Below are 26,594 nucleotides of genomic sequence, written 5' to 3'. Positions count from 1 at the left end.
ATGCCATTAGTTGCCCATAAACTATGTGTGAACCCCAATAATTTGGATTTCAGAGAGGAGTGTTCATAGTCATACAGCCTGACGTCACGTGGAAGCTCGCTCAATGCTACGTGGAAAGGAAGTAGAAGCTACCTTCAGATGTGGACGGCAAAGAATCAAAACAAATGATGTAGCTAGTCGATGAAGAACGAAATGCAATTCGACTACGTGAGCCCATTCATGTAGTGACATGAAGATCAGACCATTATTTGAGAGATTAACTGCTATCAAGGCGTTTCATCTACAAAATTGATTGTTTTTGACTGCATGATCGCTGTTTCTCGTCTTCCATGGATAGCTAGTTAGCCAGATGACTAGCTAGCTGGCAAAGGCCTGGCCAGTCTGTTAATGCTAACTTTTCGAATATGTCTATGTTGGTATTTTGTTGAATATCCGAGTAATTTGATGTTAAACGTAGTTGAATATATTCAATGTGGCCTAACCCTAGCTGACGCACATTAAGCTATCGATATAAACTGGGCTATCTTCCGTCATGAGTTGGTTTAACACGTCGCATCTGTCGAGCTTTGCAAAACAGGCTCTGACAACAGCTCAGAAATCTATCGACCGCGTTCTGGACATTAAAGAGGATGACCCCTGGGGAGATACAGTCGTCGCCACGTACAACGGTAGGTTTGGTAATTGCATTTTCATGGTAAATGTCTAGTTTGTCTGTTCCCTGTAGTTGTCTTAAGTTAACGTGTGGTAGTTGGCTAACTCTCGGGCCAGTTGATTTTAATAGCCAGTCCTGTACCTGTTCTCTGACACTTTGAGTCACTGTGTTGGTGTGTTTGTGTTGTTGTTCTCAATATTGTCTATCCTACCAATTTCCATCTGAAGTTACCAGGGTTATATTTCTGAGTCCAGTTTGGATTACACATTCATTTCTAAGCAAATTTTCTTGAGTGATTTGCTTGATTGATCCGGTTAGAGCACTCTCAAACTTGACCGAGTGTCCTCTGTGTCTGATGTACTTGGCTGTTTTTCTTTTTCAGATTTACCAGGCAAGACTGTCTCAACTGGGGGATGGGGGATAAATCAGTGGGATACCCCTGCTGAGGAATGCAGCCAGACTACCCCTCCCTCGTCCGAGGCCATCACAACACCGGTGACTCGCACAGTGGTGGATGAGACTGAGACTTTCTTCAGTACCTTTCTCTCTCAGGGAGATCTTATGAGCACCCAGGTGGTATCTGTTCCACCGACTAAATCTAGCCAAGGGCCACCTGAGAAGAAGGCAAAGAATGACACAGTGAACATAGACGATGTGGACTTTCCACAGCAAGGAGAGACAGCCTGGGACCAACGGGAGTGTGAGGAAGATGACGATGAGGACAATGAGTCAATTGAAGCTGAATCTGAAAACTCAGGCACTGGCCAAGATGTGGTTTTGCTAGAGCTGGAACCTGAAGTTTCTGCCGCCTTGACTGTGCCGGAGCCAATAGTTACCAGCAAAAGCCAGACTATGTTTGACACCACAGTGATGGCATCTAGCGAAGCGGCACCGAACGAGCCTCAGAGCCCTGAGCCTGAACTGGGAGTGGACCGCCTGGAATTACCTGGAGTTTCAGAACCCAAGAGCCCTTCCAAAGCAGAACTGGCGCCCCCTAAGGAAATTATCCTGGAATCCAAAGACCCCAAGGTGGAGGACAGGCAGAGTGATACCCCCTCACCCCCCGTCAGCGCCTTCTCCTCGGGCACGTCTACCACCAGCGACATTGAGGTGCTGGACCACGAGAGTGTGCTGAGCGAGAGCTCGGCCAGCTCCAGGCAGGAGACGGCTGAGGCTAAGGCGGGCTTGCACCTCATGCAGGGCTCCTTCCAACTGCTCAGTGCTTCGGCCTGCGGGGACTTCCCACGCCTGGATGACTATAACAAGCTGACGGAGAGCTTCGGCTCATCCTCGGACGCCTTTGAGCGCATCGACTCCTACAGCGTGCAGTCGCTGGACAGCCGTAGCGTCAGCGAGGTCAACTCCGACGACGAGATCCCCGGGGGACGCACCCTGGCCTCGATCACATCGGCTTCCTCCCACGCATCCTCAGTTCTCCTGGTCCCAGTTCAGAAGAAAGAGGAGGAGGAGGAGGAGGAGGAGGGAGGAGAGGGAGAGGGAGAAGTTCAAAGGCATGATGAAACAATGAAGGGGCAGTGTCTGGATGAGGCAGAGGCAGAGACGGAGATGGAGAGTGAGATGGAGGAGAGCGGCCGCAGTGCCACGCCAGTGAACTGTGAGCAGCCTGAGGAGGAGCCGGAGTCAGATGTCACACTCTCGAGTCTGAGCGCAGACGCCAGTGAGCCCTTCACTCCACCGGTCACAGAGGAAAGGAGGGGGTCCTCCACCGCTCAGATCCTGGTGTTTCAGGAGGTGGGGGAGACACACAATTTGGAGCCTTAAATGGAACCATACATTTTGGTCTTTAACGGTCACATGGAATACTCTTGGAGTTTTTTTCTGTGGATTTTATGCTTTGAGTATTATGGCCAAAAGGTGTGTTGGATGAGTTCCTGCTAACTCTCAGATGTTATTGCTGTTTTCAGATCATTGATGAGCTCACAAGCAAACTTGAAACTAGGGAAACGCAGCTGTTAACAGTCAGTAAAGACAAGGCCAGACTTGAAGAACAGTGTGACAACCTCAAAGAGTAAGTACAGAAGTATCTTTTTTTTTTCCAAATGTAGGTAAAAAAAAAAAAAACTGTTTTTGTAGCATTTATGGATCGAACCATCAGATTTTTCTAGTGGACGCTGATGGGTATATGTATTGTCTTCCAGTGAGATGATCAGCTTACGGGAGGAAACGACTACTGACCAGTCACTTAAAGATGAATTCACCCAGCGCATTGCTGAAACCGAGAGGAAAGCCCAACTGGCCTGTAAGGAGAGAGATATTGCCAAGAAGGTATGCATTAACATTACATTTATGAATCGCTAACACATGATTTACACTCATGACTTCAGACACCAGTCTGTGCAATAAAGAGAACTGTATTTCTCATCTCATTGCTGTAGGAAATCAAGGGCTTAAGAGATGACCTAGCCTCCAGGCTCAACTCCAATGAGACCCTGGAGCTGATCAGAGAGAAGGAAGAACAGATCAGAGGGCTTCTGGATGAAGGTGGGTCTTCTCTCTTGTTGTTGGTTCAAAGACTTGTATTTCTCAAGCCCATAAAACACTGCAGTAGGGAAGCACATGTTGAGGTCTGTGGAACTGTCCACAGGTGAGAAGTTGTCCAAGCAGCAACTGCAACATTCCAACCTCATCAAGAAGCTGCGTGTGAAGGAGAGAGAGAGCGATACAAAAATATTCAAACAGACCAAGCAACTCAAGGAGCAGGAAGAGGAACTTAAACACCTACAACAGGTTGGCGAAACGGGTGTTTGGTCCTGTTTTACCTACTACTAGTCACTCAACACACTTTTCAGTGGTATAGTTATGAATAATTTAGGCCAAATCCTTTACACGCACTGTCACCAGTAGATTAAAGCGAAAATCCAAAGGGCAGGTGTCATTATTTTGGCGGAAATGAACAGTGGCTTTTGTCCTTTTCAGTCTGACGGTTACTAACATGGGTATTGAAACTGGGAGCAAGTTGAGCAGCGCGGTCTTTGATTGGCTGTGTGTGCAGGTCCTGGATGGCAAAGAAGAGGTGGAGAAGCAGCACAGGGACAACATCAAGAAGCTGAACGCAGTGGTGGAGCGGCAGGAGTGGGAGACCACCAAACAGCAGGGCGACCTCGAGGAGCTCCAGGAGAAGAACCGCAGTCTTCAGGCAGCCCTTGACAACGCCTACAAGTAAGATTACAACGGACAGAATGTTTAACTGTACAAGGTGACTTGTTTTTTTTTTTTAGCAAGTAGTAAATACAGCGCAAATGCAAATACATGGTTGTAAACTTTTCACCCCACTGCCCCACCCTATTTCGTTGAGGAGATCATAGGTTTGCAGGGATACAGAAAGAAAATAAAAAATAAGAAGGGTGACCTCACTCACCCCCACCCCCCCTCCCTCCCCCCCTCATCCCCCCTCCCCCCACCCTCACTCACCACCCCCCCACTAGGGTGACTTTTAAAGAAGCATTATGGAGTTTTGGTCTTAAACTACCAAGCAGCCTCCCTTAAAAGCATGCAAAAACCTTGCAAACACCAGCCAGGCCACGTTGCAGTGATAAAAGCTTGCTTGCTACCACGGGCGTTTTTTGTTGGAGACGTCGTGCTGTGAAGGAGGATTCAAGACAGCCACCATGGGCATTAGTTGTATCAGTTACTTTCTCATGAACTACTGTATCTCATTCTATATTTATGCATGTTTGCTTGGGTTAGTGGTCTCTCTTTAACCCGCGCATCCTTTGCTCATACCACTTAAACATGACGTTCACTTCAGATGTAATGGTTGTGTTAACACGTAATGATTGTTTCCCCTGCCTGTCGCTGCTTTACCTGTGCAGGGAGCTTGGCGAGTTGCACAAGGCCAATGCCACCAAGGACAGCGCGGCGCAGGTGCAGGCCCTCAGCCACCAGGTGCAGGCCAAAGAGGAGCTGGAGCGAGCCCTGGAGCGGGCCACCGAGGAGGCACGCATGCAGCAGGAGGCTCTGGCCAACCAGGTGGGGTCTTAACCCCTCTACCTCTCCTGCAACACATGGTGCTATTTAACTGTCAGTGACGGGCTCACCATGTTGTTATGTCTCCCCCCTCCCTCCTCCACAGGTAGCAGATCTGAGGATGGCGCTGCAGAGGACTGAGCAGCAGCAGGCCAGGAAGGAAGACTACCTCAGGGAGGAGATCAGCGAGCTGCAGCAGGTAGCACACTCTTCATAGCACACCCGTCTCAGTCACTCAGACCGATAATAGTGTTCATGATGTGGATCATTAGAAGCGAGGGCAGTTAGTGTTGTAAAAACAGTTGTAATGCGCTACAGGGCCAGAAATGCCTTTGGCTAATTGGATGTCTGTATGAAGTCCCTTGTTGACACAATTGTGGCGGATCATTCCAGAGACTGCAGGAAGCAGAGAGCAGGAACCAGGAGCTGAGTCAGAGTGTCACCGGCACCACGAGGCCCCTGCTCCGCCAGATAGAGAACCTGCAGGCCACACTCGGGGGTCAAACAGAATCATGGGAGAAGCTGGAGAAGAGCATCTCCGATAGGCTGGGTAAGAAGGAAATCAGCCAATTGTTTTAAGCACAACGCCACATACGTGATTATATTTATCTCTTAAGCACACTAAAGTAAACATTTTATTTCATTTTGAAATGTTTCTCTCTTGGTCACACAGTGGACGCCCAGACGCAGCTGGCCGCAGCCGTAGAGAAGGAGCGTGCCGCGCTAGAGGAGCTGCATGGCCTCAAGGCTCAAGTGGCCTCGCTGGAATCCCAGACTTCCCTTCTGCGCCAGGACAAGAGCCGTTTGCAGGGGCTTCTGGAGGCGGAGAAGACCAGGCGAGAGAAGCTGGAGGATGACCTCAGCAGGTGAGGAGGCCTTCTGGGAGAGTAATTAAAGGCCTCTGCGGCCATACCTGTTAAATACCTGCCCCCACTGTTTACCTAATGAAAGAGCAACAATTTGTGTTGCCTTGTGTACACTGTGCCGTGTGCAAGTCCAGTGACCCATGCAACAGGATCTCTGCCTGGCTGTGAAGGACCAAAGTGAGCTGGGAAACATAAGCATGTGTGTTGTGTTGTGTTGTGTTGTGTTGTGTTGTGTTGTGTTGTGTTGTGTTGTGTTGTGTTGTGTTGTGTTGTGTGCACTCATCCACTGGTGTGCTTGTTCAGGGAGCTTGGGGAGTTGGAGAATCTGAGGGGGGAGCACACGCGGACTCTGGAGGACACCAGGAAAGAGAAGGTAATAAGAAATAACTCTGTTATTCACAGAGCGCTCTATCTCACCACCCCCTTACCAGCCTGCTCGGTCTCAATTTACACTGTTCAGTCAGCTTGTTTTCAACAACATTCCTTAGTGCCTCACTCTCTCTCTCTCTCTCTCTCAGTAACACACATACACACACTGTCTCCATTGCCCATCTTCTGTCTGGCTTTCCATCACTTGACAAGACTGTGTCTCTTTTTCTTCCTCTGGCCTAGCTACTATTAAACAATCAGCTGGAGATGGAGAAGATGAAGGTGGAGCAGGAGAAGAAGAAGTGCTACCTCGCCCAGGAGGCCCTCAAGGAGAAGGTCAGGCCGCCTCACTGTGTTTACACTGCATGCACTGGGGATTTTCCACTAGGGATTTGAGATAGTGCCAATGCTCAACAGTGTTCACCTGTTTCATGAAAGGGAGTCCTTCTTAACCCTTAATATATTGTGTTTGAGTTAGGGGTTCTTACTATCAATGTGCACATCCTCAATGGCAAGGGCTGAAAGGAATTAAAAGGGATGTATTATAAGCTATAAAAGATCTACCACAAGCAAAACAATTTTATCTTATGCTCCATATCAAATACATGGTTTCAGGGCATAGTATTATCTAATGTACAAATATGTGCTATCCTTTTAACTCTACTGAGCCATGCTGACCTTGAGTGTGTTTTTGTGCTTTGTGCTTTGGGTTGTGCCCCTCAGGAGAGGAAGGCCATGGTGCTGTCTGTGAGTGAAGCTGCCACTTCCTCTACCCCCTCTCTGTCCCGCTCCAGTTCCATCAGTGGGGCGGACCACGCCGGCCTCCACTCCTCCCTATTGGCTCAGGTACGGTGCGGTTCTGTCTGTCACTCAGATGTGTGATTTGGTTTTGGAGCTCTTGCCTCAACAGACTGCCTTGTATTTTTCCTGCAAGTGAGATGTGGAGGGTTCAGAAATATGGCGACTGGTAGTTCGTTTTTCCCTCGCTCTAAGGACCAAATTGTGCAGCAAATTGTTGGAAAAGGAAATGTCTGATGTGTCACCATCTAAACATCGCCCCCCTGTCTGATGCCCTCAATTGTATTACTTGTGCAATAATTCCATATGGTTTAGTGATATGTGTTTGTTTGTCTAATAAAAGAACCCCCATTGGTTCATTCTCCTAGCAAAACAATGTCAGAGGGCTCTTCTATTAGGAGGTTTCCCACTTACTCCGAGTTAACTTATCCAGGTTTGTTACTAAACCACGTATGTGGAACACCCCCCCCGGTGATGCTGTAGCTCCTCCTTGTGTTGTTTATGTGTTGGTGTGTGATGCGTCCAGCAGGAAGACTCTCTGGACCACTCGTTTGGCACCATGTCCCTCAGTGGAACCAACCTGTATGAAGTGGCCCGCATGGGCGGAGGCTCCAGCATCATCGAGAACCTTCAGTCACAGCTCAAACTCAGAGAGGGCGAGATCGTACAGCTTCAGGTATAACGCAGGCACACACACACACATACATACATCCTGAGCTTTTGATGTAGTCTGCATGTTTCAGTTGTTCAACAAATTCTTCTCTTTCTCTCTTCTCTTCTCTTCTCTTTCTTTCTTTCTCTCTATCTCTTTTTCTCTCTCTCTCTCTCTGGTAAATGTTCAGCTGGAGATTGCCAGTCTGGAGAGGAGCCGTGCGGTCATGGCAGAGGAGCTTGTCCGGCTGACCAATGAGAACGACGAGATGGAAGAGCAGGTGCAGGAGATTCCCCAGCTGCGGATTCAGCTGAAGGTGAGCGCTGCAGACATAGCAAGAGATCTGCTGAATATCATGGAGGAGGTGTCACTTAGCGGATGAAACCAGACAATCGGAGCTTTAACCTTAACACCGGTTCCAGTATTCAGTAGCTGTGATTCCACTTTCGGGCCAGTCCCAGCTTGGGCTATCTTCGGGCCAACCAGGGATAATGTCCTGGGGCCTCAAGCCTCAAGAATCATTTATGTTTCAACTATCGGGACGATAGCCCCGCAGTATTACCTTAGAACCTGCCCGTAACATGCCGCCTTGGTGTAAATGTCACCCATTTTACAGTCCATTCCTACCCTGCTAGTCCTGCAGTTTACAATCTGAACCGAGTCAGAATGGTCAAAATCTAAAGTATGACAGTCATGTTGGTTGTTTAGTCACCCCTACTTCATTAAGCCACCATTGCACATTTTTATTAGCTCAAATATTAAGCAGAGACCTGATTTTGCATGCTGACCGGCTCCAACAATTCTCCATGTTTTATCATCTGTTAAGGTCATTTGGTAGTATGTAGATGTAGGTTTGACAAATGATCTTTGTTTGGCGCTGAACCTCTCCAAACTGACTCTGCTAAGCCCGCCTTTCACCTTGACACTGCCCTGCTTGGCCCAAGGGTGATTAGCTGGCCAAAAGCCCCTGGCCGTAAGCCCTGAGGAGGCACGATCAAGCCCCGGAAGTGACGATGGTAAAGCAACTGGCCTTGGCACTCACAAGCTTGCCCGGTTGGGCCCGACAGTGATAGAACACGGCTAGTGATAATTCATGGAGTTATAGATTTCCTCTGCATCGGTTCGCTGTTGCAGTATGGGTAGACCTGATCTTCTTCTGAGAGGAGAGCTTGATCAAGCCCTTGTAAAGGCAATCAAGTCACGTACCAATAGCAAGCTAAGCACTTCAGGTTGTGAACGCTTCATCTTTATTTCCCTGTGCGCACCAGGAGCTGGAGCAGAGACACAACACCATCCTCCAGATGTACGGGGAGAAGGCAGAGGAGGCTGAGGAGCTGCGTCTGGACCTGGAGGACGTGAAGAACATGTACAAAATCCAGATCGACGAGTTGCTGAAAAATCAAAAATAGACCCAAAAGACAAAATAAGGACAAACATATCAGGCTTTTAAGTGCATTCACTGTAAAAAAGAGAGGTTATTAGAAGAGAATAGAATGGTTGCAAGAGAAACTCTTTCCTTCATCCTGGAGACTTTCATTCAGTTGAAAGGCCATTCAGTTTTTTTTTTTAATGCCTGTGACAAATTATTTTAGGTGTCAAACTTGTTCATCTATTTATGGAGTAATTACAGTTCATATATGGGACTCCGAATAGACAATGTGATTATACACATACCAATCAGAGCATTCTTCAGAACCATGTAGTAACAGGCCTTCCTTTGAACATCTGTCAAGGGTGTAGATGACTTGCCTTGATTTATGCCCTTCATTGCAACATGGCTCCCAAGGGCTTGTTTGGCATCAACATGTGTGAGGTATTTGTAAAGATGATATTTATTGACATGAAATGATTGTGAGGATGTCCTCTCTGGTATAGACAGGTGATGCACCTGATGTCCTGGGTGCTAGTATGAAATCCCAGCCTTTTGGCTGCATTCTTTTTCCCTACAAAAGATAATCTCTAATATTTTAGGTCTTTGGGGGTGTAAAGGGTGAAGGGTTACTTGCACTAAAATGTTTTATCGTATTTTATGAAGTTAGCTGTTATTTTGTTGATCACATAGATGGAACTCTAAAGGCAGTGCTCCAATGAAATAAGTGGCTACTGGGGAGGGTTTTGCACATTAATGCTTTGTTACAATTCTTTCGTCAAATTATACCTTCACTGATATAAATGTATGAAGTAAGAGAAACTTATGTTATTTGGGAGCGGTCAATTTCAGATTCCGTAGTTGTCTCTTGATGTAAATGTGTAAATAAATAATCATTTAATGTTCAATTATGTTGTATGTTGTATGCATTGGAGTTTCCTGTGTTGTTCCCCTAGAATGAAAGTTTTTAAATGTTTTCAGCGTTATTATTATCAGAGATATTAGAGCAGAACTACTACTCCACCTGGTGACTAATAATATATTGCATGCCGGCTGTTGGTTTCCGGTAGTATGGCGACGACGTGGATACCCTACTTCTTTTTAGTTTGTGCAAGGAGGTAAGTTCTTTCTCAAACCTGTAATCCATTCCTACATTCATCATTATATGGTGAAGTATTTCCGGTTACACCAGACTAATGCAGTCTTAGTCCAATAAATTCACACGAAAGCTTTTGGGATCTCAATCGAGTTCAGATAGAAGCGTCTGCGGTAAACTAAGCAGTGATGGAGGGCATCAGCAGGGTGCCACTTTGACACAGTGTTTCTAGAGTCTTTTGTTAAAAAGACTACAGCGTTGTTGCTAAATAAATAGCCTACCAAGTGGTTTTTCATATAAAGGCTGAGGTAGATCGCGACGATAGTTTTTTACTTCAGTTAACTGATGCATAACGGACTCGGTTTTTGGTAGTAGGCTTAAAACGATTAGCGGCGCGCCTTTGTAAATATATGTACAAATTAGCCTACCATCTTGTGGAGAGTGAGCTCTCTCCATCCTGAGAACGGTGTCAGTGAAGCAGTCCGCCTCCGTTCTTTGTGGTGAATTATCAGAAGTAGGCCTGCTACTGTGCACACTGTATTCTGCTCATCGTTTTAAGTCAGCATGTCTTGAACGCACAAAATAAACAGATATCAGATGTACTCGCGTGGATACACGTAGACTTGACAGTAAGTGACACAATGAGAGAGGTGTTTAATTTTTCAAATGTAACCAGACAATTATAGAAACTGAGACGGGACTACATCCAATGGATCCACAACTAATTCGGGAGATCAATCATCGCCAACCTTTTATTAGCCTAAACCTTACGCGGCATTTCCTATCAGCGGTGCAATGCATGAGAACGCAATGCATGGTATGCGCTTGCTCTGCAACTGGGCGCAGTAATGTTCACACGGCTCAAAATTCAAAGGGTGTTTTGAAGTAATCGCCCCCTGTTTTGCCCACTATTTCTTAAACAATGGTAGGAAAAAGGTCACTAATATTTCCTGCAACAGGGGCTCTATAAGGAGCGAAGTTCCGCTCTCTGTGGAGGCTAGTTCCCACAAGTCTGGCGTGCCTGGCGAAGCAGTCAAAGTTCTCTCCCAGGCTCTGGCATTCACGTGTGTGTGTGTGTGTGTCCGTCTGTGTGTTTGTTTATGTGTCTGGGCCTGCCTCCACAGAGACTGGTTTGTGCTCTGAGCCAGGCGGACTCGTCCCAGTGCTGAGTGTGAGGGACTATGCTGCTGCTGTTGGCGCTGGGCACGGTCTTCACTTTCACTGTGGTCAGCACGGAGGGGGCCGAGGACAGAATCCACAAACTCAACTACAGCAGCTTCTCCCTACCGAAGGAACATATTCCGTACTTCTTGCGCAGCAACAGGAAAGTTGCCGAACTCTGCCGACGGGACCCGCTCTGTCCTTTCAAGGTAAGATATGCCTCTCTAAAAACAATGCTTTTCAACTTGCACCTTTTAGTTGTATATAAAGTTTATACATATACAAAACATAATTTGATGACCCCCTAATGCTATTTGTTAGCCAGGCCAATTAGGTGGCTCAGGAGCACTGACCTAGATTTCCTCTCTGTGTCCTGCCAGGACGCCCTGTTGGTTAAGCGTGTCTGTTGGGGGTACGAGAAGAACTGCTCCCCTGAACACAGAAAAGGGTACCCAGTCTGCTCCACAGTAGACTCTGGATGGTAAGATCTGCTCTTTCCATTTTAGGCTCAAATAAAATCTTTGGAAAATAAGAGAGCCTAAATTTTGATGTAAAGGCCTGGGGCAATTTGGACTGAAGGAGAGACTGGATGACAGATGAAGTAAATGAGCTTCCTAGGCCATTTAAAAATGTGGGTCATAACATTTAAAATAGCACAGCAATTACATTGAACTTCAGATAAGACCTCATTTTGTCAGAAAACTGAGTTTTAATAACAGTGAGCAGACCACGGCTAAGTATAGACATAAGATATGTGGTCAACACGTGACCTTGATTTTCGTATTACTGCAAGTAATCTGCAAGTATTCTGCAGTTATGCATCAACCTGTGGATATATGAAAACAATGAATAGTAATACACTGTGTATTTTCATTCATAAGTGTTTGAGGACATTTCAGTGTGGGAAATTATTCTATGCATGAAGTATGCGTCTAGCCTGAGAGCTAAGGTGCTAAATTAATTAAAACAGGCCTGACTGGGTTGTACAGCACCTGGGCAGTATGACAGCTCTTGTGCTGTGACATGCATGCAGTGTTACCCTCCTGGCCTGATCCTCACCTGGGCAGACCTTAGGCCAACTCACTGGCAGAAGCTTTGTTCAGGTGAGCTGAGGGATGGGATCCTAAAACTAATGCTCCCTCCAATGAGATGCCGTCCTCTCCGTCTCTTCCTCTTCCTCTTCCTCCTCCCCCAGGGCCAGCTCAGTCTCAGCAGCCCAAGAGCTCTTCTGGAAGCAGGCAGACTTTGGCTATGTGGCGGAACGAAGAAATGAACTGAAAACACTTTGCAAGCCCTTAAATCCAGTAAGCTTCTCTTCTCCTGAGGCCCGTTCTCTCACATTTAGTACATGCTACAGAAGTACTATCTGGACACAAGCATATGTAATTTGGATATATAACCCTCAAGAATTTGCAGTTTAAATAGTTATCCTTTCCTGATCAACTGCGATAAAATGACTCTTGAACTCGCCCTAACTTATACTTCAAGAAGGTCACAAAAGGTACCTGTTAACTGTTATCTTTTTTGTACTCTTTCCACACAAGGGCGACTCCTCTCTGAAATGCAGCAGTCACATGCGTTTCTGCCGGGTCACTAATCTCTACTTGGACCTGAGGAATCCCCGTAGAGGTCATGAGAGGTCAGTGTCTGATGCAGTGTGATGCGTGAGTGAGGTCAGAGGACGTGACTGGCTTTGAAAGGCGTGTGGTTCCTGTGCCACAGCTGTGCTGGGATGACTTGTTTCTTCTGAGAACAAACGCTCTGCTCTCTCTGTAGGTACAAGGAGGACTTCTTGCAGAGGGGGGAGATCGGGGGCCAGTGCCGGCTCAAAGGGAAAGCGCTGGCCGCCGAGGGGCAGCATAAGAGCCCCCTCCAGTCCTGGTGAGGGGACACACATGCGTAACATTGTTATTATACAGCTCCTCCGAATGTTGCTGAATGTTCCATGGATTTGAATGGGTCACCTCAACAGGTCTTATATTTCTTTATAATGACCGCTGCCACTGCCAATGGATTTTTGTGCTTGTGATTCACATATTTCATATCATCTGCAAGTGATCTGCAAGTAGGCTGTTCACTTCGCATAACGGAAATTCATTGTAACTGAAAACCAGCGATAGTACGTTGCTATGCAACCCCTGAAACTTTGAAGTTCCATTTGCGTGAATAACTCATTTTATTTCTCAGTGGAAGCCACAAAACTGCAACAAAATCATTTAAGAGGAGAGATTTTGGAGGAATGTGTTTTATCTTATACTGACCGGTGTACTATATACGTTATGCCTTACTTATTACAGTTTTCATTGCCGTGTTGCATTTACATTGTCACAAGATATAGCCTTGCTCCTGTTCTCTCCAGCTCAGTTTTCTCTGGGAGTATGCTGAAAAGAAATGTATGTCTAGTCACCCCAAGAGAATTAGGATACTCCATAATAAACAAAGAAACTACAATAAAAGCTGTACATGTAGGCTGTCATCCAGTACAGACAGTTAGGCCAGTTGCTTTTATTACACTATAATTGACAAATGCCATAGGTGTAGTGTGCACCTTGGAGCCTTTGCTCTATAATACCACCCCATTGGTTCTATTTTCTCCTCTTGGTCAAGGTTTGCGGAATTAGAATCCTACACAGAACTGAACTTCCATCCAGTAAAGGATGGCCACTGTGATGTGGTTGTCAAGAAGCCTACAGTATTCATGAAACTTGATGCCGGTGAGGATCATTTTTCTGTATGTTGATCTCAGCTGCACAGATAGAGTTTACCCCTTGCTTCTTCAAAATCTCACCATCATTGATATTTTCTCAGGGGTGAATATGTACCACCATTTCTGCGACTTTGTCAACCTCTACATCTCCCAGCACCTCAATAACTCCTTTAGCAGAGACATCAACATTGTTATGTGGGACACTGTAAGTAAAGGCCTGTACTAGAATAATGTCTGATCATGTTGAAGGAACAAAGCCCTTAAATAGCCAGGCTTAGGTAGTTTAGAATGCATGTGTGACGCAAGAAGAAAACAATGCCTCTAATTAAGTGTGAAGTTTGCACCCAAGCCAAGCTCATTGTTGTCCAGCCTCTTTGTTAGAGATGTCCCTTTTGTCACGATTGAAGAAGAGGCTGTGTATGATCGAGAGCAATGCAGCAAGAAAGTGGACATCTTTATAGGATTTCTTAAACAAGCCTGGTACATTCCCATACTGAAGGTGACCACAAGACCCACAGCTGCTTAAAAGATGAAGAGGAAGCACCCGGCAAAAACACAAATGATTTATGGGAAAGCGTATCCTGCCCTTCTCATTGTTCCCTCAGCTGTTTCTGAAGAAGAAGGAAAAGAGAGAGCGTGAGGGAGGAATGCTAGAGTGAGGAAGTGGAGGAAGCCTTTTCTTGAAAACAGAGCAGCTGTGAATATCTAATAAAAGAAGCAAATAGCACAAAAAAAGGGAAAAAAAGCTATTTCACCTTTCATTACCATCAGAATTAGCATTTGACATTAATTAGCCCTAGAATGCACTCAGCTGTGGCTGCATACACAGAGCTAGAGACACTCCATATTGTGTCCATACTCTGTGTAAAATCTCTTTTCTTTTTTGTGCCTTATCTCTCTGTGACAGAGTTTTTATGGCTACGGAGATCTCTTTGAGGACACCTGGAGGGCCTTCTCTGATTACAACATCGTTCATTTGAAAACCTTTGATTCGAAAAGGGTGAGACTTTCTAGATTTACTCACTACTGTCTGTTCTCCCAGCTTAAATAAAAAAGAGTAACGTCCCCTTGTGTTTAACACTTCAACAGGTATGTTTCCAAGACGCATTCTTCTCACTGCTCCCAAGAATGAGATACGGTCTCTTCTACAACACTCCACTGGTGAGCAGCAGCAGCAGGGCTGAGAATGTTAAATACCTGGTGAAATTAAGTGGAAAATTGTTCAGTTTGAACCCAAGCCAAGAGAGGAATCTGGCATGTTTCAGCACCTTAAACTTTTTAAACTCCTCAAAGCCAAGCAGCTGCTCTGTTGGCTGTTTGAAATTGATATTGCACATATTTATGAGCCCCTCACTGCCTTTTTTGGTCATTCGGCCATGTTTTATTCATCAGCTTCTTACGCAATATCAAAATATTGGTCCGTTTGATTAGATTTTTGAAGAGCAGATGAGGCCAGATGGCACACCTCTGTGCCTTGAAATGTGAAATATGGATGTTACCTTGACTGAGTATATCTGCCTGTGTAATGCGTCTCTGTGTCGCTCCTATCATATTTATATTCATGATTACTTTGCGCTAACCTGCAGGTGTAAATTACTTCCTCTAACATTGTGTGTGTGTGTGTGTGTGTGTGTATGTATGTGTGTGTCCAGAGAGAGATGCTTGCAGAGATAAAACTGACTGATGTGTGTGTCCTGTTTATGATAGATCTCGGACTGCCGCAGTGAGGAGGGGATGTTTAGGGCGTTCTCCCAGCACGTCCTTCATCGGCTCAACATTCCACAGGAAGCACCCACGGTAATCAATACTTTACTGCACTTTCCACTCATGTACAGACGCAGACGCCAAGAAGCATCAAAACACGCGGATAGAGTGGGAGACTACGCCATATCAGATTTGTAATGCGGTATAACTGCATCTTCAGAAAAGACAGATTGCGTATGCTATTTAGATGCTCCCAGGCAGGATGAACCGTCTGTCTGGCCTTGATCTCTCTTTGTGAACGTTCCTGTCATACATCAGATTTATGTCGGATGGCTAAAGCTCTATTTGTTATCAGTGTGGCTTCTCTTTCATATTCACTGTAAGATCTTCAGCAGCATGTAATGACACTAACGTGTGTGTGCTGGTACTGCCCAACCTGTAGAGAATGGGCTTCCTAAATTTTGTTACAGACAGACTTGTTGAAACAGATGTCTCTTGAAACAAGGAAACCGTTTTTATATGCAATGGTGGAATTATTGTTAGTGATGACACAAATGTCCACTAGATGGTGCTATTGCATAAGTCATCTCTCAACACATGCCATAATTTCAACTGTGACACTACTGTACTTTCTAAGAGAATACATGATCATCTGATTTTCAACCTTTTATAATGCACCCTCAAAATGTGCACACCCATCCAACATAGAGTTATGGATAGAAAGCAAGTGCAGTTTCCTGTCCCTGATAGTGTGCTTTGAAAATAGCCTCTGTAAAAGTTATCAGTCTGGCAACAGACCTTTCTAAAGCCTTGCAACGTTGGCCCAGTTCTGTGACTGTGTGCGCTCTCTTGTTCCAGGATGGACGGGTTCGCGTCACGCTGCTGGCCCGGAGCACAGAGTACCGTAGGATATTGAACCAGCAGGAGGTAAGCGCCATGCCGCCCAAACTCCTCTCTCTTCCCTTCCCATTGATTTATTGTTCTGCTCTCTTTAACTGGCCGTTTAAATCTTACTTGCGCTCAACTCCTCTGAGGTAAAAAAAAGGCTGCGATTTATACGGCCGGTGTCCACGCTGATGTGCGTGCTCATTAATCACACCACGCACCCCTACTGTTCGCAGCTTATAAACGCCCTGAAGACCGTGCCTTCATTTGAGGTCAGGATTGTGGATTACAAATACAAGTAAGTCAATTAGCCCTTTTTTTGTTGTGTTGCGGTGGCACAGCTTGCATCGGAGAGAAAGGGAGGCGGGGGGCTAACTGTTTGATTAAGTATAATGTTTGTCAAGTGGATGAGCGCACAGTGGGTGGGACGTTACTGATGTTTATTTGGTGTGTGTGTGTGTGTGTGTGTGTGTGTGTGTGTGCGTGTGTGTGTGCGTCTGCGGTACAGAGATATGCCTTTCCTGGAGCAGGTCAAGATAACGCACAACTCCGACATCTTCATCGGGATGCACGGCGCGGGCCTCACTCACCTGCTCTTCCTGCCGGACTGGGCCGTCATCTTTGAGCTGTACGTGTGACGCCAGCAGCCTCTCCCTCCTCTTATCTGTCTGTCTGCATGCCTGTCTGTCTCCGCCATCCTGTCTGTTCCCTTACGCTATTTGCATTTGTTATGGTGGTCTTGCCAGCTGTCCACATTAGACAGTTTTCCCAATTGACCCCATTTATATCTCTCTGTCTGGTCGTGTCCTCATCCTCCTGGACTATTTATGAGGCTGTCAGCGGTATTCTTGTGTTTTGTCTGGGGCTGTGTGTGGGTGTGTGAGACAGCTGTCTGTTCTTTGTCAGCCCTGCAAGTGACGTCCCTGTGCTTCTGAATGCCACGATGCTATCTGTTGGTGTGTGTGTGTGTGTGTGTGTGTGTGTGTCTGTATGTGTGATATCTCTTGGTAATGTGCCACAGACTCTGTGTGTGTGTGTGTGTGTGTGTGTGTGTGTGTGTGTGTGTGTGTGTGTGTGTGTGTGTGTGAGTGTCAGTGAGAGCTTCTCTGTGCTGGTGAGCCACTGTTTGGCTCAGCGCCGTGTGTGTGTGTGTGTGTGTGTGTGTGTGTGTGTGTGTGTGTGTGTGTGTGTGTGTGTGTTTGTGTGTGTGTGTGTGTGTGTGTGTGTGTGTGTGTGTGTGTGTGTGTGTGTGTGTGTGTGTGTGTGTGTGTGTGTGTGTGTGTGTGTGTGTGTGTGTGTGTGTGTGTGTGTGTGTGTGTACGCGCGCGCGGTGACAGTGAAGTAGTGCGTAATTAAGGAGGCAGTCATCAGGCCAGGCCTGCTCAGGCCTGGGAGCCTCTGACCCTCGTAGTGGCCGGGGAGATTAAGTGTCTGTCCCTGTTTTCCACAGATATAACTGTCAGGACGAAAGCTGCTATCGAGATCTGGCACGGCTGCGGGGGGTTCGTTACGTGACTTGGCAGAAAAGGGACAAAGTGGTCCCTCAGGATAAGGTAAGGGGGGGGGGGGGGGGGGGGCTCCCTGGCTTCGGTCGAGCTGCCCACTCCCAGCGCCTCCAAACTGCCGATCTGACATCTCACACACCCCGCAGATTGAAGAAGATTGATCTCTACACCCATCCCTCGTCTCAGTCTCACACCCTATTTACGGCAGGAAAACACTGCACACCCACACTCTCACACTCTCACACTCTCACACACACACATACTCAGACACACACAAACTGAGTGTGTTGCTGTATACTCCCCTCAATGGAAAGGTGAACAACTGATCGCCGGTGGTGCCGTGGTGATCAGTGAAATTGTATCTCGTGGGATTCATGTCCCATCATCAATTCAGATGAAGAGATGAGCTTCACACAGCTGAGGCCAAACCCTTGTGTCCTGTGGTGTCCTGAGACGGCTGTGTGGTGAATTTGCCCCGGTGTAAATGCCATGTCTGTTTCCTCCCTGGCAGGGCCACCACCCCACTCTGGGGGAGCACCCCAAGTTCACCAACTACTCCTTCGACGCGGAGGAGTTCCTGCGGCTGGTACTGCGCGCCGCCGAGCACGTGCGGGGGCACAGGAAGTGGCGCGATGGGCGGCACCGGGACGAACTGTGAGGCGGCTCAGCGGGGTGAGGCCCCAAAGCTTCCCCCTCACACTCCTCCCTCTTCATCGTTTTACTCCTTTTCAAAACACACCAGCTTCAGCCGACTCCTCTTCTCGCCATGGTCACCGAGTCATTTGCTCCAAGCGGCCGGTTATGAACAGGCAGGAACTGACGTGTCTGTGGTTTCGCTGTACACTCATTAGTAGGCGGTGCAGAAAAAGGGACCTCTGCTCTCCCAGCCTCTGCACACACAGGCAGCCACGCCACGCCACCACAGCAGTAGCAGCAGCTTCGCTCCAGGGAAGAGGGGGTGTCAGTGGGGTGGGTTGTGGGACCCCTGACCTAATTAGAGCCTTCATTAACAGGGGAGATGAGTTTCACAGCGTGCCCGTCGGCAAGAGGGCAGGCAGCTCCTAACGCGCATGTTAGCACCTGTCCATGCAGAAGGTAGGCTGATTTCACAACATCACATCACCTCCGAGCTGGTCGCACAGAGTGACAAGACGAGGCATGTTTTTAGTTCAAGAAGCAACTCAGTGCATCTGTTTGCCTCTGAAATAGCAATACGCTAATTTATGTTGGTTTGCTATGGTGAACCTGAATCCTGAATGTATTGTGAAGGAGGTGGTAGAGTTTTCGAGACAGCATTGTTTAATCATGTGCTATTTATTTTGTTGCAGAGTGCTTGTTCCTTTCTGCCAATATATACAGTGTTTTGATTTTAAAAATTCAGAAGAAAAAAACAAACACATTTCCTCAAACTCCTCATTGTCAGTCGTTCTGGCATTTTATGTAGGTTTGGAAATAAGGTTATGCCATTGTATTTGTTCTTAAAATAACTCACTCCATAAAGTGTTAACTTTCCCTATCTCCTGTCTTTGCATTATATGGAGTCTGGGTGACCTACACAATCATGCCAATCAGCAGGGACTAAAGCCCCACTTTGTTACCCCCTACTCCCACCCTTATAGTTTATACTTGAAATTTTGGAGGACTGAAAATGTTTTATATTTGAATATTTGTGTTAACCTCAAATGAATGTATTTTTTAAAACAGTGTTGTTTGTCCTTGTGTCTGTTATTTTAAACTATCATTTTCCAGTGTTGTTAGAATAACTTTACATGTCTTTCTTCTCTATTTTCAAGTGTCAGCCAGCGATATTTGAAACTTTTCAAGTGACCTTGAATTGTCCTTAGCTCCTGCTAATTTCAGAAAGAGACCTTGGCTGTGTGTCTTCGTTATGGTAGCTGGCTGATAAGAGCGAGGTCCTACACAAAAGGGCAGTGGTGTAGTCTTCATTGTCACCATCATAAATCTATGTGACCTCAAAACTCTGCCCAAATCTCAGGTGGTCGACCTGATGCGTCCACAAGATGGTAGTACAACCCTACGTATGAAACCTGTGTTTCCACAAGCCCAACGCTGTGTTTGAGAAGCACTATGCACCTGATTTCAACAGTGGCCTCCTGCAGCTCTCCATTGCATTAATACGGGTGTCTTTGCAAAACACATTCTTCAGCTATTTACTTTAATATGTATATGCAGACTTCTCCATTGCCACAATTTATGAATATATCGTGTCGGGAGAAAATGTATCAAGCTGTTGTGGTTTTATTCTAAACACTTCAAAGCGGTAAAGAATAACTCCTTAGTTGTTGTCTGTGAGACCAGGTGGTCTGTCTGGGCAAAGCTTCCATGCCCGTGTAGCGCCACTGTGATGAGAGGTAATGTGTTCAAAGATGTGACGCCGTGTTTTTCAGAAGTTCAAAGCACTAGCTATGTAATCTCGTCACTTGAGCTACACTCATCGCCTACATGAGTTTCACATCGCAGTTTATCGTCTGAATTTGGGCTTTTTGTGTGCGTTTCTAAAGATAAACGCTGGCGCTCGAGAATCTCCACGCGGTGGGCCATTCTCCTCGCCCTTTATTTGCGCTGCAATTACTGACTAAAGGAAGAGTGATGGTCGTAACGCGCTGAAGAAATCGCGCTCTACCTCACGAGCAGTTAATGATGAACTCATATACTGCTAATGACAGCAACTTTACTTCTCTTAGTTTCCACATGTCTAATTTTGTGAACTCTACTTGCAAGCGCAGGTGGCCTTATTTTGTCTGTTAAAAGTATGGGGTGTCTCCGATGAGAGTGTTGAGGTATAGTTATTTCCCTTGCCTTCGAGGGAAGAAATAAAATAAAATCGCAGGCTTACCTCATAGCCTACCTCATCAGTTGTATCTGCGATTGTGCATATATTAATCTCCGATCCCGGGAGAGGAGCAAAAGACTTATTGTTTCAATAATTGCGCTAGGCCTACTCTTCAACACGATGAATCAGTTTATTTGACCCGTTTTTGCCCAGAGAAGTCTTTCCATTGCCCATTTGTACAGAAGCATGTCATTTCCCCGTGATGGGCTTGTTGGTGGTAAATGCTTATTTGCCCCAACTAGGATCTTCTTAGGTCGCCTTCGCAACTCCCAGAGAAAATTGGCTTGTTTTGTTCCATCATTCACCTCTTCATCTCGCCAATTGTTCTTCTTTTGTCTTTGTGCAATATCCATTACCCCGTGTACGAACTAGGCTTAATCTAATTTATTTTATATAGAAAATATTTCTCACCACTGAATGGAGATAAATCAATTTCAGTGTGCTCGTCTTTCCTCCCCACTTCCACAGGCATCCCACAAAGAAAACATTCGCTTTCAGAGGATAAATGTGGAAATATTGATTGAATGGGGAGTAATATTCCTCAAGTTATGACCAGATATTTTCATAATGCTTTTTTTCCTCAGAGGGAGCAATCATATTGAGAAATAGTCCCAGTAGGGATCCTGTAACGCCAGCCCTCTGATACTCAAAACGTCTATGCCCTTTGCTCAAATTCAACGTATTCAGCAATACCACATCTTTATACTCTTTGAAGTGCTTTGGAGATCATGCACAACTGAAATATAGCGCAAGTGTAGAAATATAAATGTAGTATGCCAAGCTTATAACACCCCACACTTATTTGTAATGGTCTAAGACGTGTTTTAATTGAACACATAGATGATCAGAAGATTGTGAACTATATTATAATAGGCCCTTTAATGGGTTTCTTTTTTATCCACGCTATGCAAAGACCTCTGTCTTGGGAATATCTTCTCTCACTTACTGGAAACTAATAGTGCTGACAAACTAAGGAAGTTCATTCGATGGAACTGTCCCTGGTGCTGAAGTTGTCTATGTCTTTCTCCATGCAGGATCTCTAGTAATAGTGGATGTTACCGAATAATGTCATGAGACAGCAAAAGGAATTGAAAACTTGATTCAGCCTCAACTATGCAATCAATGAAGAAACATGACTTGGCTGTTTCTAGCTAACTTTTTAACTATGTGTAAAAATAGACTCTGACATTTCGTCACAGTGCATTGTAGGCCACTCAGGATACTCCCATCCCCTGCAGTTAACTATAAAAAGATGGACCACATACACTAATATTTCTGTCTGCCCAGATGTCCCTGTGAAATGATATGGGGTTGTATTCGGGCTTAAAAGTGAAACTGGCTGACATTTTTGCCGGAGGTTCCGTTAATACAACCACTGAGCGTCTCGTAGGCTATTTGTTGTTAATATTTTATTAGATAGCCTACGTGTCTGGACCGAATGAAATATTCAATGTTGGAAATTAATCGTACAGGGATATTGAATGGCGGGGTTTGTGGAAGAGCATGTAAGGGCATTTTGATACATTTCTTTAATGTTGCAGCGTGCACCGTCCCCCCTCGAAATATTCCAAACGCTGCTTTTATTTGTTTAGTTAGAAACGTAGACACTGAGTTAGCAACGGGATAGGTCAACTTTTTATTGCCTGTTGCTGGAAGACATTGTTCTTGGGATTGCAAGCACCATTCAAGTCTATCTCATAACCCCAGCTTCATCAGATCCAGAGATGACTGGCCCATTCCCATCTTGGTAAATGCATGTATGCAGTGGAAATATGGCTAATTCCGGAAAAAACTGGAACTGCGTGAAATTCAGTGGACTTGATCTGGGTGAAGGGATGGTCTGTTAGCCAATCAATACAATAGACAGTTACAACGCTATAGGGTCTGTGACAGGAGTTACCTGGCTTCTGAATTCCTCCACCATAGGCTACTGCACCCTACTAGATACATATGAGCTAAAACAACTTTATAAACGTCCTACGCAATTAGTGGGGACTTGAATATGATCAAGGAGGAGTCTCATTTTGGCTCATCTTGTAATCTATCGCCCGATGAAGTATATTGAGGATCAGATTGACAATCATGATCTATTGATAAGATGATCATAATGACTTCATCTCAAAACCAATGCCATGGGATTGACCTATAGGGTTGTATAGAGCAGCTATACATTCTACTTTGATTTGTAATATGAGAAAAAAAAGTAGCCAGTGATGTAGGATGCGATTGACTGAATCGACCCACAACTAAGCACCCAGCAGTTTCAGCAGTGGTTAAAAATCCATCTCTTGAAAAGATTGCTTGAAAAGTCTTACAAATATAAATTACTTTCAGATCACTCTCTAGAGTTTTTTTGGGGGGGCATCTCTGTGTTAACTGAACAAGGTCTTAGTTACATACCATAGTTCTGTTGATTATTTTATATATTTGGAACGCAAATTTCAATAAAGTTGCGTCAGGTTGAATCAAAATTGTATAGAAAACGGAGGAACTTCTCGTTTGAATACTTGTAGCCTAAAGGATGACATCACTAAGCGGGGCTACTTGAAAAATTGCAAATGGAGGAGGTGGGGGTGCACACGTGTTCAGAATGGGGAAGGCAAGTTCGCAATCCTGTCAGATCGATTGCAGGCTGGGAGGAGGAGGAGGAGCACGGGGGAGCGCAACTAACATCTCAAACATCACCATCACTCACACGTCTCTCTAGCGGTTTGCCTGCCGGACCCGAGTGAGTGGCATTGTGAGGGAACATTCGCTTAATAACGTAACCAGCTGTATTGAAAGACCATTAAGGCATCATTTATTTTAACACAGCCCGTTTGGATTTATTCATACTTTTACCGAGTTTGGTCGGTAAAAGAACAAATAATGACTTGGCTTTCTTCTAGTCTCATTTTGGCTTCCGCTTGGCTTCAAACACTTGGCGATGGAGATCGCTAAAATGACATATGTATTGACCAGGTGCTGGCATAAACTCCTGGAGATCACAGCTTGCCCGTGAGACTGTCACCTCTGTTCTGCTTTTGGCGAAGCCGGAGTCTGCGAGATGGACAAGAGGCATTGGGAGCTGACCTGCAGTTGGGAATCATAACCACGGGAGGGACGAGAAAGTCTTCGCCGATCGCCTTTCCATTAACTCCCCACGCTACAATAAATATCGTCAGAATGACATCCACTGTATAGACGCAGGTAAGTTTGATTTTAAGCTCCTGATTAACTGCATTCATTTGTATTGGCATTTTTTGACCCGCGGGTGGAGTTCTGACGCTGAAGCTTGAATCAGTAGAGACCAACTTTACCTTGTCTTCACACAGACCTTCAAAGTGAGATATAGACGCATGGTGTAAACTTGAACGTCTTAATTTCCCTTTAAACACCACCCAGTGCTCTTACCATTACAATTCACTGCCGGGTTTGTACTAATAACAAGAACATGTAGAAGCATGTTTTATGTGTAATAAAGTGTGAGAAAAGAAAGCAGAGATTGAGAGGAGATTGATGCAATGCTCATTGCGGGGTTAAAAAAAGCGATCGGTCGGGATCTGTGCTGCTTAGCACCTATTGAGTGGTCCGCAACGCTGATCCGCTGATCTGGCTGTTTTGAAACCGGCTGTTTTAATCGTTTTGCATGGATCTCCTGCATGTGGGAACAGAGCTGAAGAGCGATGTGCCGCCGGTATTAGTCACTGAGCTACACAGATTGCAGTGTCCAGAATCAGCCTGAGGGCAATTTATATGTTCTACTTAGAGAATGCCCCAAAGTAAGTGGGTGTTCGTCTCTGTTCGAAGGCTCATGATCCTTTAGGTCTATTGATGCAAAATACTGAAACGCAAACGCACGTCTTATCAGCATTTATGCAGATACACACACGCACACACACTGTATCTGATCTCTTTAATCTCTCTCTCCCTCTCTCTCTGTATCTATCTCTTTTCTACACACTAACACACACACAGACACACACACACACACTCAGTTTCTACTCTCAATCCTCTCTTGTGGCCTTTGTCTGGCACTGAAATTGACTTGATGCATTTTAATTGGCGCAGTAATGAGAAACAGCCCAATACCATGTTGTAATTGCTATTCATCTCGGTCTCCACCCTTTTCACTGTCTCTGTCCTGCTCCCCCAATTTGTAAAGTATTGAGAGGGGATGATTATTTTCCCTTTGTCTCCCTGCTCTGCTGGCCTGTAATACAGACACCCATGTCATTAGTTTAGCACGGCGAGGCAGAGGGCTCGGAGGGAGAGGACTCCAGCAAGTGTAGATGTCTGGGGACTTAATTCTCATTGACAGGCACATTAAGAGTCAAGCGGCACAGTTAATCCGAGATTACTTTCCCAAAACTGACCCAGCCTCCCCACCCCACCATCTATCATGATGTTCATGCATGCACACATTCGCAAGGTCTGAGTGCACTGTTGAACATACACACGGCCATGTATACACACACACACATACACATGCAAACACAAACAGAAACACACACACACACACACACACTCTCTTTCATCAGCGGCCTGGCATCACAGTGCTCCCTTTGAGCTTCACTTTGTGAGAGGAAGGGAGAGAGAGAAGGAAAAAATATAGAAAAGAGTCCAGGAAAGGAATTGAAAAGCAAGAAAAGAGGAGAACAGGTAAGATAGCAATGGTGAGATGGAGCGCCTACTGGCTAGAGAGAGAAAAGAAAAAGTGAGCAGGAGAGAGAGAGAGAGAGAGAGAGAGAGATTGTGAAGAGCCCCAGTAGCCCATCTGAAAGCTGGCTGCCTGCAGTGGATTGGTTTCCCCTTCATTGATGTCAGCCCTCCGTTTCCCATATTAACTCCTCCGCCTCTTTCCTTCATTCACTTCTTCATGCATGCATGCCAACACATCTCCCCCTTCGCCAATCCCTCTCACTGGGTGGCCAATGAGCCCGCAGGCTACCTTGCTGGTTCCAGTTGGGCTCTGGTGCCTAAAACAACAATAGAAATATAAATACCTTACTAACTGCAGTAGTGCTACATGCTCGTCCCATGTTGGACGGACTTGGGAAAATACTGTTTCTTGTCACGTTTTCTCCATATGCTAGTTTGCGGAGGCCGGGAGAGAGGCGAAGAAACAGAGGAAAGAAGAGATGCTGAGGAAAGAAAGAGCAATAGAGCTATTTGTGGTGGCAAGGGGAGATGATAGGTGGGAAAGTAGGGATGAGAGACAACGAGGGAGGGATGGAGGGAGGAGAGGGAGGATAAAAGGGTGAGTGCACGCTTGTGGTGATAGGGCTGATGGGTGAAGCACAGGGGCCGTGAGCAGCCAGCTCAACGGATGGCAGCTCGGCTTGGTGCCGGCAAGAGCAGATTCACTTTGTAGCTGCTGTGATTGATGCAGGGAGATTGGGGAGGTTGTTGGGTGCTGGTATAGGAGTGTGTATGTGTGTGAAGTGTGTGTGTGTGTGGTTGTGTGTGTGTGTGTGTGTGTGTGTGTGTGTGTGTGTGTGTGTGTGTGTGTGTGTGTGTGTGTGTGTGTGTGTGGGTGTGGGTGTGGGTGAGGGGGGGGGGTGCTCTGAGGAGAGAGGGGAAGTCTCTCATCTGTAAATGAGATTGTCCCTGTTGGCCATATTTCCTGCGGAGCTCTTCACACACTCCCCAGTCCTTCATCATCGTGGCCCGGATGCAGTGTTACGGGGTGGAACGCTGACATGATGAAAACCATGTCACCCATGGGCAGCCTTGCCTTGGATGGTGGTGGTGGTGGTGGGAGAGGAGGTGTTCAAGTAAGTATGCTGATGGATGCCGGTGAGGAGCTAAAGCCACTGCTGGCTCCTGCCTGGCAAGGTTGACCGGATTTCAGGCAGAGATTTTGAGGTGCTTATGTAAAGGTGGCTCAAGTCTCTCCTTACACTATCCATAGTTTTAATTTACCTATCTATCTATCTATCTATCTATCTATCTATCTATCTATCTATCTATCTATCTATCTATCTATCTATCTATCTATATATCTATC

At 45.9% G+C, this 26,594-nt stretch overlaps 2 protein-coding genes across 3 annotated transcripts; both read left to right on the top strand.

Moving 5' to 3' along the window:
- The first annotated feature begins 133 nt into the window (after positions 1-133).
- On the top strand, positions 134-9,504 carry tmf1 (TATA element modulatory factor 1). Of its 2 annotated transcripts, none has more exons than XM_080845563.1 (17): positions 134-668; positions 1,035-2,404; positions 2,578-2,681; positions 2,812-2,938; positions 3,049-3,154; positions 3,258-3,400; positions 3,666-3,832; positions 4,486-4,642; positions 4,746-4,838; positions 5,033-5,189; positions 5,313-5,505; positions 5,809-5,878; positions 6,118-6,210; positions 6,598-6,720; positions 7,202-7,348; positions 7,515-7,640; positions 8,593-9,504. In XM_080845563.1, exons 1-17 carry the CDS (start codon positions 533-535, stop codon positions 8,731-8,733), a joined length of 3,453 nt encoding a protein of 1,150 aa, XP_080701689.1. In that variant the 5' UTR covers positions 134-532; the 3' UTR covers positions 8,734-9,504. The 2 variants fall into 2 exon arrangements, with proteins under 2 accessions (XP_080701689.1, XP_080701688.1); XM_080845562.1 differs by having other exon boundaries at positions 7,199-7,348.
- A 1,444-nt stretch (positions 9,505-10,948) lies between these two features.
- On the top strand, positions 10,949-18,699 carry eogt (EGF domain-specific O-linked N-acetylglucosamine (GlcNAc) transferase). Its single transcript, XM_080846496.1, has 15 exons — positions 10,949-11,159; positions 11,331-11,431; positions 12,146-12,254; positions 12,495-12,589; positions 12,727-12,831; positions 13,558-13,664; positions 13,759-13,862; positions 14,565-14,657; positions 14,747-14,818; positions 15,365-15,454; positions 16,220-16,288; positions 16,483-16,544; positions 16,755-16,874; positions 17,697-17,799; positions 18,263-18,699. The coding sequence occupies exons 1-15, from the start codon at positions 10,971-10,973 to the stop codon at positions 18,407-18,409; spliced, it is 1,566 nt and encodes a 521-aa protein (XP_080702622.1). The 5' UTR covers positions 10,949-10,970; the 3' UTR covers positions 18,410-18,699.
- Positions 18,700-26,594: the final 7,895 nt, after the last annotated feature.

This window comes from Sprattus sprattus (genome assembly GCF_963457725.1).
Source record: "Sprattus sprattus genome assembly, chromosome: 10".
In the NCBI taxonomy this organism is placed as follows: domain Eukaryota; kingdom Metazoa; phylum Chordata; class Actinopteri; order Clupeiformes; family Clupeidae; genus Sprattus; species Sprattus sprattus.
The sequence above is the reverse complement of the archived record's forward strand: the minus strand, read 5'-3'. Positions and strand labels throughout refer to the sequence as shown.

Excerpts from the sequence above, each read along its gene's own strand:
- tmf1 (XM_080845562.1), top strand. The coding sequence starts at position 533 with ATGAGTTGGTTTAACACGTCGCATCTGTCGAGCTTTGCAAAACAGGCT. Across the intron at positions 3,155-3,257 it reads CAGAGGGCTTCTGGATGAAG|GTGAGAAGTTGTCCAAGCAG; the intron begins GTGGGTCTTCTC and ends AACTGTCCACAG. Across the intron at positions 5,190-5,312 it reads GAGCATCTCCGATAGGCTGG|TGGACGCCCAGACGCAGCTG; the intron begins GTAAGAAGGAAA and ends TTGGTCACACAG.
- eogt (XM_080846496.1), top strand. The coding sequence starts at position 10,971 with ATGCTGCTGCTGTTGGCGCTGGGCACGGTCTTCACTTTCACTGTGGTC. Across the intron at positions 12,590-12,726 it reads CCCCGTAGAGGTCATGAGAG|GTACAAGGAGGACTTCTTGC; the intron begins GTCAGTGTCTGA and ends CTCTCTCTGTAG. Across the intron at positions 15,455-16,219 it reads TTCCACAGGAAGCACCCACG|GATGGACGGGTTCGCGTCAC; the intron begins GTAATCAATACT and ends CTCTTGTTCCAG.